This window comes from Gracilinanus agilis, chromosome 3 (assembly GCF_016433145.1).
Source record: "Gracilinanus agilis isolate LMUSP501 chromosome 3, AgileGrace, whole genome shotgun sequence".
Classification (NCBI taxonomy): domain Eukaryota; kingdom Metazoa; phylum Chordata; class Mammalia; order Didelphimorphia; family Didelphidae; genus Gracilinanus; species Gracilinanus agilis.
In genome coordinates, this window is record NC_058132.1 from 308,839,145 (window position 1) to 308,852,268 (window position 13,124).

General features: G+C 32.9%; 1 protein-coding gene across 1 annotated transcript in view; it reads left to right on the forward strand.

The window, feature by feature from the left end:
* Positions 1 to 13,124, forward strand: part of PTPN4 (protein tyrosine phosphatase non-receptor type 4) — a 244,163-nt gene that overhangs the window by 159,380 nt on the left and 71,659 nt on the right. The window contains exons 11-12 of the mRNA XM_044669925.1: positions 2,484 to 2,547; positions 9,840 to 10,012. Of these exons, the coding sequence (XP_044525860.1) occupies positions 2,484 to 2,547; positions 9,840 to 10,012 (237 nt within the window). The remainder of the gene's footprint in view (positions 1 to 2,483; positions 2,548 to 9,839; positions 10,013 to 13,124) is intronic.

The following is a 13,124-nucleotide window of genomic DNA, read 5'->3' on the forward strand; positions in this document are numbered from 1 at the left end:
TCTAGTATGTTAGCTATTTCTCCCTAAAATTCATTTAATCTAAAAACTTGATAAACATCTTATATGCCTTCATCCAGTTTTTTTTATTAATAAAGTTAAATAGTAGAACAAAATAGATAAGTAAACACACCCAGAAATACATAAATAGTGACACATATAAGATAAACTAGTGGGCAAGGGCTGCTTTTTTAAAATTACAAACAGAACCTCTGGGAAAATGATAAGAATTAGGCTTATATCAGCATTTTACATTATAATGTAATAAATTAAAATGGAATCTAAGCATAAAGGTTATACAATTTAAAAATTAGAGAATAGAACATCATATCTTACTGTATCTTTCCTAGCTAGAAATAAGGGAATAATTCATAATTAGACACAGGATAAGGAAATGATAAAAGACAAAATAAATACTAAATCTGATTATATAAAATTGAAAAGCTTTTACACAAATAAGATCCATGTGTCTATAATCAGAAGAAAGACAATAGTCACTGTTTAGGAAAATACGTAACAAGGTATTATGACTTCAGTAACACTTTTAAGTAAATTAATATTTTATTAAGCACAGTTTCATCTGTATACTATGTACTGTGTAGATAAATGGTGCTGGGCTATCCATGTTTATAAAATAGCAATGTATATGTGTGTAAACATTGAGTCTTCCAAAGGTGTTTATTATATTGAGTCATGTTGCATGTTTTGTTAGTGCTAAATAGTAACACCAATAGCTGCCATTGATATTATGCCTTTAGAAAAGATGATAAAAACACCACCTCTCTGTAGCCAGATAAGATGGGCACAAAAATGAATGAGTACAGAATATTCCATACTTTGATAAATATAGCCTTTGTATCATTTGGTTTCACTTAATTGTTTTTCTTTGTTAGAAGGGAGAATTGGAGAGAGGGTTTATGATTGGGAAATCATTATCATAAAAAGCATCAATGAAACAAAATAATGTCAGGAGATTGAACTAAATTAGCTCCAAGTTCCTTCTAATTCTAGGGTAAATCTTGGGGGCATATAAATTTGTATTTGTTGGATATAAAGAGTAAAGCACAAAAACTAAAACTAAAATATTTATGTGAATACATTTATGTATGTGTGGATATATGGACTTTTAAATCCAGAGCTCTTTCTACTCCACAACATAGTAAATATGAATGTATATATCCAAGTATCTTCATGACCCTATTGATAGCTACTGGCCATGGATTTTTCTTGGCAAAGATTAGACTGGTTTGCCATTTCCTTTTCCAGTGGATTAATACAAAGAAGTTAAGTGACTTGGCCAGGGTCACACATTAAGTATCTGAGGCATGATTTGAACTCCAAATCCTGTGCTCTATTCATTGATTCATCTATTTGCCTCCATATACAAGTATAGTCTTTGTGCTTTTCTTAAGGATTTAAGGTTTATGTTTTTCTCTGTCTTTTATTTCTAGGAATTTGTGTGCCTACTTTGATATGACAGAAGAAATGCCTAAATCCTTTCTGATCCTCAAGCTATCAATTACATGCCTTATATTTACTCATAACCTTAGCTAAAATTCATATTTCAAGGGAAAAAAGCAGTACTCTCCCCCCCAAAAAAAGAGGAGACTTCTCTTTACTGTAGACTTTACTTCATTTGCCTCTTTTAGTTATATTTGAGTTACTTGCTTAGCGTCCTGTCCTTTGGAAATATAATCACTGGCTATGAAATATGAAATTAAGCTTATTGTAAGTATGTCTGTTTCCATCACTTGCATGAAGATCCCCTAAAACCAGATTTGTATAACATTTAGGCCCTTAAAGCTCCTTATTACAAAGATTTAAGTTGAAAGAAATCTGAGTTGTATTTATGGCTTTGTGTAAATAACACAAAGGAAATTGTTAGTGGTGATTTTGGTTTGTATACTTTTGAAAAACAGCTCAGATCACAGATCTGCATAAACATGGAAAAATATTTTTGTGGTAAGGTTGTACATTAGGGAAAAGGTGGTATAAGAATAAGTTATAATGGTTTTGGAAATGTAAGTGTAATTTTTAAAAAATAGGCAGGGTATTAATCTTGTAAACTACAAAATGTTAAAGTTTATATTTGGTAACATTTATGATTTGAAATTTGTTAGATTACTTCTGGGCATTTGTAGAAAGTCTAATATATTTTCGAAACTGGTTTAAATTCCTTCACAAATTACAGTAGCAAAATAGAATCACACTCATGATATTAGTATCCTATGTGCAATCATGAACTTTAGCAAGTTAATATTTTTCCTTTACTTTATCATAATATTTAGTTAGGTCATAAGACAACTTTTTTTGCAATAACCTTCTAAACAATTAATGTTTTATTTAAAAAAATATTAAATGTATTCAATGTGTCTAGAAATTTTTTTGTGTGGTTGCTATCACAGAATAAATCTATTCTTTTCCTGTTCTAATCATTTTTGCATATATGTCTTAAATATTCCAGTTTAATTTTGTATTTTTTATAGGTTGAAGATTGTAAAAATTTCATTTAAGTGCAAGCAGTTTTTTATTCAGCTTAGAAAAGAATTGGTAAGTACCAATCTTATTTTGCCAAATCAAAGTATAAATTAAGATATATTTTGGGGGAGGAATATAACCATTTTCATATTATAAAATTTTCCCATTTTTCTGGGTAAAAGAAGTTCATTTAATTGCACTGGCTATAACTTCTTTTGAATGAATGTATATGTAAATTTTAATTAGTGATGCAAATGAAAATCATACCAACAGTATGTGACTTCCAATGAGAATCCTTTTAGTTAGAATGTAACATTTGTTACTATATGGTTTTAAAGAGAGTTGATTCTCACTAGGTATACTTTATACTATTGAAATCACATATTCATTTTTAAAAACCATTAAAAATGACTGAATATCTAAGATGCATAGGTTTTTTTGGCCATCTGTGGAGAACAAAATTATTTGGGGAAAAACAGAACCATACCATTATTGATATTCTCATGGGAAACAGACCCCAGGAGGAAGGGGAATGGGAAATTATACACCACTTGCATAGTAAATGCAAGAATTGCTTACAGATTTTCCCCATAAACCAAGGAATTTGAAATGTTGGTTTCATTATCTGTCTAAAGGCAAAAAAGAAAAACATTTTGAGAGGACATTTGGTCATCTTTCCTGGCAGTCCTTTTAATAAGTGTAAGCCAAAGGAAAACTTGGGAAGAAAATTGCATTTGTGTGCTATCTGTTGTAGGTGTTAAAGAAGGAGAGAGATCCTATGTACAACTTGACAAAATTCTTCAAACCAAGTTCCCCTTTTAATGTGGAAATTAACACATGGGAGGCAAAAGAGTATAATAGAACACTGACTTTTAGAGTCACGGACTTGGGTTCAGATTCTGACAGTCTCATTTTTATTGCATGTATAAGATTTGACAAGGCCTTTCCTTCTCAAAGTTTCACCTTCCCCATTTGTAAAATTAATAGTTCAGTCTACATTAACTCTGAGGTTTCTTTTCTATAAAGCTGCAATTTATGAAGAATTGGAGAATTTTGCTCAGATTCAATAAATGAAAGAGATCAAATACTTGTAGACTAATCAGAAGCTTCACATATATACACTATAAATACTTTTCTTTCAGAAAGAATCAGAAGGTGCTAGACATAGCAAAGTCAGAGTGACATCACACACACAAAAAGAATTTGGTTATAAACAGAAAGCAATGAATCGCTGTGAGAGGGCTATCAACATCAGCAACCTATTGTTAGATTGTTATCTAGATAAAGCAAGAGTCAAATTTAAAATTGAATTAGGAAAAAATGAAAAAAGTGAGAAATGTTCACTGATTTAGCCTCAAAATACTTAAATAAGCTATTTTGATATTCCTATAAATTGGAAGTTTGAAATGTCATAAAAATCACATATATTGATTATCACCATTACCCTCAAGGATTAACTAAAGAGGCTAAAAAAGCTCAGAAATCAACTTAGTCAGGAAATAGATTGCCTTTCCACTCAGAAGTATAAAAGCCAAAGACTACATTAGTTTATAATATAAATTCATTTGTAATCATATGTTATATAATACCTCAAAAAGAAAGCCTAGAAGACATTAGTATTTATCAACTCTTTTTTTTTTTTTAACTTTAGAAAAATCTCTGAGATTTATGTGTACAGTGATCTCTTACCTATCATGGGAGTTAATTTCCAGAGACCCCTGCAATAGGTGTAAATCCACCAAGTACCAGTATTATATTTATTTTATTATTTATATGTTATGTATATGTTATATATATTTATATATATTTTAAGGCTTTATAAACCCTTCTACCTCTCCTATAAACCTTTTCCATACTTATTAACCTACAGTCACACTGAGCTAATACACCTAGGATACAGAACACAGGGCTGTAGTTGGTCGCCTTTCATTCTGTCAGCCAATAGTATGCCACGATAAATGCAACTTTGTGGTACAGAATTATATATTATATAATATAGGACATATATTATATAATATAGGACATATATTATATAAGTAAGATGCAATCTTACTTATATAACTATGGGGAAGTCCCTTAATCTCTCTAACCTTCAGTTTCTTCATATTTCAGTTGGAAATAGTAATACCTCTCACACCTACCCATCTATGTGACCTTGAATATCACTTGACCTCCCTGGGCCTCAATTTCCTTTTCTTTAAAATGAAGTTCTTGATACAAGATTTGTCTCACTTTATTCAGATAGGCAAGGATGATTTTTTTTTAAATAGTAATTATTGAAGAGGGCTCTAAGAGGATAGGCACACCGTTGGAATCTATACTGATATATACTATTGGTGGGACTGAGAACTGATTGTATAATTGATTCTGGAAAACAATTTGGAAATATAAACAAGAAGTCACTAACCAGTATATATCCTTTTACCTAGTGAAACCACAATTAAGTATGTGCCACTAGGAGGTCACAGATAAAAGGAATGGCTTCATATATACAAGAATATTTTTTTGTGACAGAGAACTGGAAATAATAGGTACTCATCAACTACAGAATGACCATACAAATTAGGGTATATGAATATAGTTCATTATTCTTGTGTAGTAAGAGATGGAGAATATGATAAATTCAGAAAAATATGAAAAGTGGTATAAACTGATTCAGAGTGAGGTGACCAGAGCCAGAACAGCAAATTATACTTTGACCAAAATAACATGAAAAGAAACATCTCTGAAAGGCTTGAAAACTTTGACTGAAGCAAAAAAAGTATCCTTATTTTAAAAGGCTGCTGATGAGAAACATCTCATAGCTTTTGCAGAAAGATGATATACTAAAGATACAGAATTAGACATGCCTGCTCATTTGTGACCAATATCTTGTTTTGTGTGCCTATAACATATATAGTATAAGGAACTCTTTTTTTACTCGGGTGAGGGGGAAGGAAACGGTGAGGTAGATTGGAGGGCAGTGATACATAGGAATTCTAAGAATATTTGTTAATACCTGGATTAATAAATATATTTTTAATGAAACATTAGATGTGGTAGATCAGTTTCTTCCCTAGTCTTTGTATATTGAATATTATTGATGACTAAATTTAAATAGACACCTTTTATGTAAAAAAAAAAAAATACATAAAGGGGGCAGCTGGGTAGCTCAGTGGATTGAGAGCCAGGCCTAGAGACAGGAGGTCCTAGGTTCAAATCCGGCCTCAGACACTTCCCAGCTGTGTGACCCTGGGCAAGTCACTTGACCCCCATTGCCTACCCTTACCACTCTTCCACCTATAAGTCAATACACAGAAGTTAAGGGTTTAAAAAAAATAAAAAAAATAAAATAAAATAAAATAAAATAAAAAAATACATAAAAAGATTAGACTAGATGTCTAACCTAATGTCCCTTCTGGCTCTAATTCTCTGCTCCTTTGATCCTGTAACCTCACAGGATCTGTGTGAAGATCTAAATTGATAGTGTATTTGAAGTATTTTTGCAACCCTTAAAGTATCATACAAATAAATGCAAATTGATATTCTTTTCCTATATTTTGCCAACATCTATTTAAAATTCATCAAATATATATGAAATGCTACCAGCTTTAGGAAACTCCATTTGATACTTGGTAAAGATAACAAAAAATAAAGATCATCATTGCTTTATGAAACATAATAGCCAAAAACCACTTAATTTTCATTTCTTAAAAATCTATGCAAACTAACATCAGGTCAAGGCTTTATAATTAAATATATTAGACCAAAAAAACTTACCACAGGATAATTCAAACCCTGCTTGTGCTCTAAAGCACATTCAAAAAATAAGAATGATACAGCATTTATTAAGCACTTACTGTATGCCAAATACTCTATTAAACTTGTAATACCAAAAAAAGCAAGCAAACAGTTTACATTTTAGTGGAGAAGACCCTGGGGGAGGAGGAGAAGTTACATGGTTTTGAAATGTCCAAGAAGTGGCATGGAGGCTCAGTTCCAGTCAAGATGAGGCAAAAACCTCACCTATCAAAGCCCAGCATCCTAGAGTATAAGGCAAGATTCTATTAGGAGGAGAATACGGAAAATGGTTTAGAATACAGATATTATAATATGGAAATAGCTAGGAAGAGATAATCTGGTTCCATTTACTGGGCAATTTACTTATTTCTTTCCCAGTTTTTACATATTATAGACTTTACTCAATTAAAAAAATCTAAGGATAGGACAAAAAATTTTATTGTAGAATCATGGGATCCTATACTACAAAGGAATGTTAGCTGTTTAACCTTACTTTGAAAGGCAGAATTTCTCCTACAAAATTCTTGACAGATTTTGCCTCTACATCAACTTTTAGAAAATGGTATTTCATTGTTGGAGAATTCATTTGGCCTCCTGGAGAAGTCTTGGACTGCAGAAGTCAGTTGAGCAAAAATTAGATGAGTACTTTTCCAGTAGTTTTCTCCCTCTTATCATACCATCCTTACTAATCTTCAGTTAATCTTTCTGGCTACTGGCTATTTACATGTTGCCTTCAAATACATTCAGTTCTCCCTTATTCTCAAAAATCCCTTGATTGATTCAGCCACCCCAGTACTTAATGTCTTTTCTTTAATCCTTACTTTTCATTTTAGATTCAATATTGTGTATTGGTCCCAAGGCCAATTAGTAAGGGCTAGGCAATTGAGGTTAAGGTACTTGCCCAGGGTCACAGCTAGAAAGTGCCTGAGGCAAGATTTGAACCAAGGACCTCCCATCTCTAGTCCTGGCTTTCAATCCCGAGTCATCTAGCTGCCTCCAAGTAGTTAACATCTTATGGTTCTCCTCCCTTTCATGGTTAAACTTCTCAGGAAATCTGTCTGTAATTGATGTCTCTACTTCTATTCTTCTCCATCTTTTCCTAATATTCTGAAGTCTGCCTTTTTACCTCATTATTCAGCAGTTACACACTCTACAAAGTTACCTCTGTTCTCTTAGTTTCAAATTTAATTACCATTTCTCAGTCTTTGTCCTTTTTGACTTCTCTGCAGCCTTTGACACTTTGGATCTTCCCTTTTGTTGATATTCTCTCTTCTCTCTAGGTTTTTATGATGTTACTCTCTCCCAAGTCTCCTTTTGTCTAACCGTTCCTCCTCCTCGATCTCCTTTTTTGGATTATCATCCAAGTCAGGCCCACTGACTGTGTATGTTCCCTCAAGGTTTTGTTTTGGATCCTCTTCCTTTCTCCTTGTATATTTTTTCATTTGGCAACTGGTTTTTATGGATTCAATTACAGCCTCTAGGCTGATAATGCTGAGACTTTTTCATTTAGCCTTAACAACCATTCTGATCTCAAATCTCAAATCTCCTACTGTCTATAAAGACATTTTGACTAGATATCTTATTGACCTTTTAAATTCACTATATTCCAAACTGAACCCATTATTTTTTACTTCAGTCTTCCCTTCTTCTCCTTTTATTGTGGATGGCATCACCATCCTCACCAAGACTCACAAACTAGATGTCATCCTTACCTACTCTCTCAGTAACCATATCCATTTGTCACCAAATCATGTCAGTTCTACTTGCACAACATCCTCCATATACACTCCTTTCTTGCCTTTGACATTGTCATCACCATAGTGTAGCCTTACATCAGTTCATTTCTAGAATATTACAGTAGTGTTCTGGTTTTTCTGCTTTCTTCAGGTCTTTCACTATACCTTTCAATCAGCCATTTAGATATCAGTGAACTTCTAAAAGTGCCAGTCTTTCCCACTGACCTATCAGGAAGTCCCTGTCATCTCCAGGATCAAATATAAAGTCCTGTTATTCAGTGTCCTTCACAACTTGGCTGGCTCCCTTACTGACTCTTAAAAAATATCTTATTCTAACCCTTCTCGCAAGTAAAGTACCCTTTGGTCCAGTGACTCTGGTCTTCTTGCCCTACCTCAGAGAAACATTCCTTCCAACTCTGGGCATTTTCACTGGCTATTCCCCATGCCTGGAATGCTGTCCCTCTTCAACTCCTCCTCATGACTTCCCTGACTTCCTTCAAGTCTTAACTAAAATTCCAACTTAAGAAACCTTTCCTGATTCCACTTAATGCTCATGCCTTCTTTCTGTTGATCATCTCCAGTTTATTCCATGTAGGTTTTGTTTTGCTAAATTATCTCCAGTTAGATTATGAACTTTTAGAGAACAATGACTGTTATGCTTTTCTTTGTATCCCTGGCAGTATAGCACAGCACCTGGAATGTAGTGTTTAGTAAATGCTTGTTATTTATATGGGGAAAATAAAAGAAGTGAGTGGAGAAAACAGGTAAAGCAAAGACAATAAGGCTTACTAATATGAACAATCAGGAATATGAATAGTAACTAAATTAGTCACATTGACCAATTTGGGGCTTTGAGAATAAATGATGAAAAAATACTTTTCTCTTTTTGGTAGAGAAATGGGCCAAAGGCCTGCAAGAGCACAATGTTGCATATATTGTCAAGGATGCTGAGAAAAGTAGTGTGGAAAACCCCTCCAAAAAATGCAACTTAATTTTTTTTAAGTTATCTAACTCCGCCCCCTCCATTTACATTTCTTCATCCACTGGAAAAAACTAAAAGATAAATCCTTAAATATGCATAATCAATTTAAAAAAATTCTACACTGGCCACATCCAATCTCATCTCTGTCTTATTTTGTATATTTATTCTAGCATCTTTGTCAGGAAGTGGGTAACATTCTTCATCTTTGAGTTCATCATTGTTTTGATCAGATGGCTTGAGTATAAATTGTTCATATCTTCAATATTGTTATAGTGCAAAAAGTAAATATCCAAAAATGTTTGGTTTTGATCTCGACTCCATCACCTTTATGTCAGTCACCTCTTAAATTTCTGCTTATCCTTTAAAAAACAATTCAAAACCAACTACCCTAATATCCTTATCTGCTAACTATCTTTCCCACATTTGGCTTCACATATGTGTGGAGGTGTTGGCTATTCAGAAGAGAATAAAAGAGTTGTGTAATACACCTCTATTGAAATTAGCAGGTAAAAGCAGCTGTTCTTTGAGGAGCAGAAACAGAAAAGGGTTATGGTAGGAGTAATTGAGGGTTGAAGGTTGAATATAGTCTAATTGTCTAGAACAACAGGGCAGTGGTTTCAGTAGTACCTAATATCTGGTTGAATTGATCAGCCTTAGAATCAAGACTGAAGGAAGAAAAAAAATTTTTTTAATGGTGAAGGAAACCTATGGAAATGTATTAAATATAATTGGTAAACAATAATAATATAAAAATTAATAAAGAATAAAAATCATTTTAAATTTTATGTTAATTATAGATAATGTTTATTACATTTTGTCAAGTTGCTTTCTGTTTTTTCTTTTTTGGGGGGTGTCATTCTCTACAGCATGAATCTAGAGAAACATTACTGGGATTCAATATGGTAAATTATAGAGCATGTAAGAATTTATGGAAAGCATGTGTAGAACATCACACATTTTTCCGTTTGGATAGACCACTGCCACCTCAGAAGAATTTTTTTGCACATTATTTTACTTTGGGTTCAAAGTTCCGTTACTGGTAAGTACTATTACTTTCATGATTAAAGCTTTGATATTAATACATTTTTCAAAGTCATATTCTAGTTTATGGTGCCATAAAATATTTCTGGTACTAGGTCATGAGTTTAAAATGTTAAACATATGAAAATATAATTTTACTTATGTGAATTTTGGTTATAGATTTCAAACATCTCAATATTTCTTTGTAAAATATTGAAAAATATGAAAAAGCAAGAATGTCCATTATAATTGTTTCTGTATTGTACTAGAAAGGCTAGATAGCAATAATAAAAGAAAAAGAAATTAGAATAGGTAATGAAAAAATAAAGCTCACTCTTTGTAGATGATATGATGGTATACTTATAGGATCCTAGAGAATCAACTAAAATTTTTGATGAAATAATTAACCTTTCTAAAGTTGAAAGATATAAAATAGACCTATATGAATCATCAGCATTTCTATGTATTACCAGCAAAATCTAGCAACAAGAGTTAGAAAGAGAAATTCCATTTAAAATATAAATATTATTAAGATAATATAAATATAAAATATGCAGCAGTCTACCTGCCAAGATAAATCCAGGAACTATTTAGTGATTCCCAAAGTGGGCACTACCACCCCCTGGTGGGTGCTGCAGCAATCTAGGGGAGCAGTGATGGCCACAGGTGCATTTATCTTTCCTATTAGTTACTATTAAAATTTTTAAAAAATTTATTTCCAGGGGGCTAAGTGTTGTGTGCAGTCCCCTGGAGAACTTTGGGTGAGGGATCCCTGTACCTTTGCAGGGATTCCATGCTTTGCATCTGCACACAACATAAGTAATATTTTTTCTGGAAAGGGGGCAGTAGACCAAAAAAAGTTTGGGAACCACTGAACTATATGAACACAATTACAAAACACTTTTCACACAAATAAAGTCAGATCTAAACAGCTGGAAAAATATTAATTGTTCTTGGGTAAACTAAGCCAATATAGTAAAAATGACAATTTTATCTAAATTAATATACTTATTCAATGCCATACTAATCAAATTATTAAAAACGGATTTATTGGGCTAGAAAAAATAACAAAATTCATCTGTGATGATTAAAAATTCTGAGAAACTGGCTTCTGGGTAAGAAAACTAATTTATTGATCTGACTGGTAATAACCAATGAATCAATTAATGAATGAACTCTCAATGATCAAAGACCCTGAAATTCTGCTGTGTTTATCACTAAATGCAATTTTGGAAGCTAATTATTCAGCCTTCCTCTAGACATCCCTCTCCATTCCCTTGAGTAATGGTAGAAAATCACATCCCTGCTCCCTGTGATCAAGTCTTATCTGGTTATACATGACATTTTCCATTTCCTCCAAAGGAGATTTAAGGACTCTGTTCTGCTGCTAGCAGACACACCTGGCCTAGGGCAATTTTTATTTATCAAGTAAGATTGAACTCATAATCTTACTTTTTCTATCTCTCACCCTAACTATGGGAGAAACTCTAGGGTGGAACATTTTTTGAATTTCCCAGGAACGAAGGAATGAGTAAGAAAGTTTGAGGGACAGATCTGAACCTCAAATAAAAAAACCAGGAATATGTCAAAATATTAGAAATGAATCCTCTCATATAAGAACAATGTCAAGAATATCAAAAGAACCAATGAAAAAATGGGAAAGAAAATAGTTTAGCCACACCAGATCTTAAACCAAATTACAAATTAATAATCATTAGATCAAATAAAAAAATCATCTATATAGAATCATGAATCAGTGGAATAGTTTAGGTATATAATATACAGTGATAGATGACCAGAACAATCTAGTGTTTGATAAATGCAAAGATCTAAACTTTTGGGACAAGAACTCAATATTTAACAAAACTGTTGGGAAATGGGGCAGCTGGGTAGCTCAGTGGAGTGAGAGTCAGGCCTAGAGACAGGAGGTCCTAGGTTCAAACCCGGCCTCAGCCACTTCCCAGCTGTGTGACCCTGGGCAAGTCACTTGACCCCCATTGCCCACCCTTACCAATCTTCCACCTATGAGACAATACACCAAAGTACAAGGGTTTAAAAAAAAAAAAACTGTTGGGAAAATTGGCAAATAGTTTGGCAGAAACTAGGCTCACACCACATATCAAGATTAGGTCAAAATGGTTAAGATTTAGACATGGAGCATGATAGGTACCATAGGCAAATTAGGGAAATATGTCATAATTTACCTGTAAGCTCTATGGATAAGGGAAGAATTTATGACCAAACAAGGGATAGAGGGCATTTCAAGACATAAAATGGATAATTTTAATTACATTAAATTAAAATTTTTTGCACAAGAAAAACCAATGCAGCCAAGATTAGAAGGAAAGCAGGAAACTGGGGGAAATTTTTAATAGCAAGTTTCTTTGATAAAGGCCTCATGTCTCAAATAGATAGAGAACTGAACCAAAAATAAGTCATTCCTCAGATAATAAATGTTCAAAGGATATGAACAAATAGTTTTCAGAAAGAAGAGTTCAAAGCTGGTTGGAGTCATATAAAATAAATCAATTAGAGAAATAAAAATTAAAACAGCTCTGAGGTACCACCTACCTAAACACTTGTCAGGTTGGCTGATGTGACAGAAAACGAAAATGACGGGTGTTAGGGAGATGTAGGAAAAGTGAGACACTAATGCTTTGTTAGTGGAGTTGTAAGTTGATCATCCATTCTGGAGAACAATTTGAAACTATACATATCCTTTGACCCAGTAATACCACTGCTAGATCTTTTTCCCAAAGAGATAGGGGGAAAATTATTATAATAACAAAGAAAAAGGACTTATGTATACAAAATATTTATAGCAACTCTTTTTGTGGTGGTAAAGAATTGGAAATTGAATGGATGTCCATCACTTGGGGAATGTATGAACAAATTGTTATATATGGTTATGATGGAATGCTATAAAGTTATAAGAAATGACAAGCCAAAGTGCTTTCAGAAAATCCTAGAAAAATTACAGGAACTGACAATAAAGTGAAGTGAGCAGAACCAGAACAACTTTAGAAACAGTAATAGCAATAGTGTGCAGAGATCAACTATGATAGCTATTCTCAAGTATATAGTGATCTAAGACAATTCAAAAGGACTCATGATGAAAAATGCTATCTGCC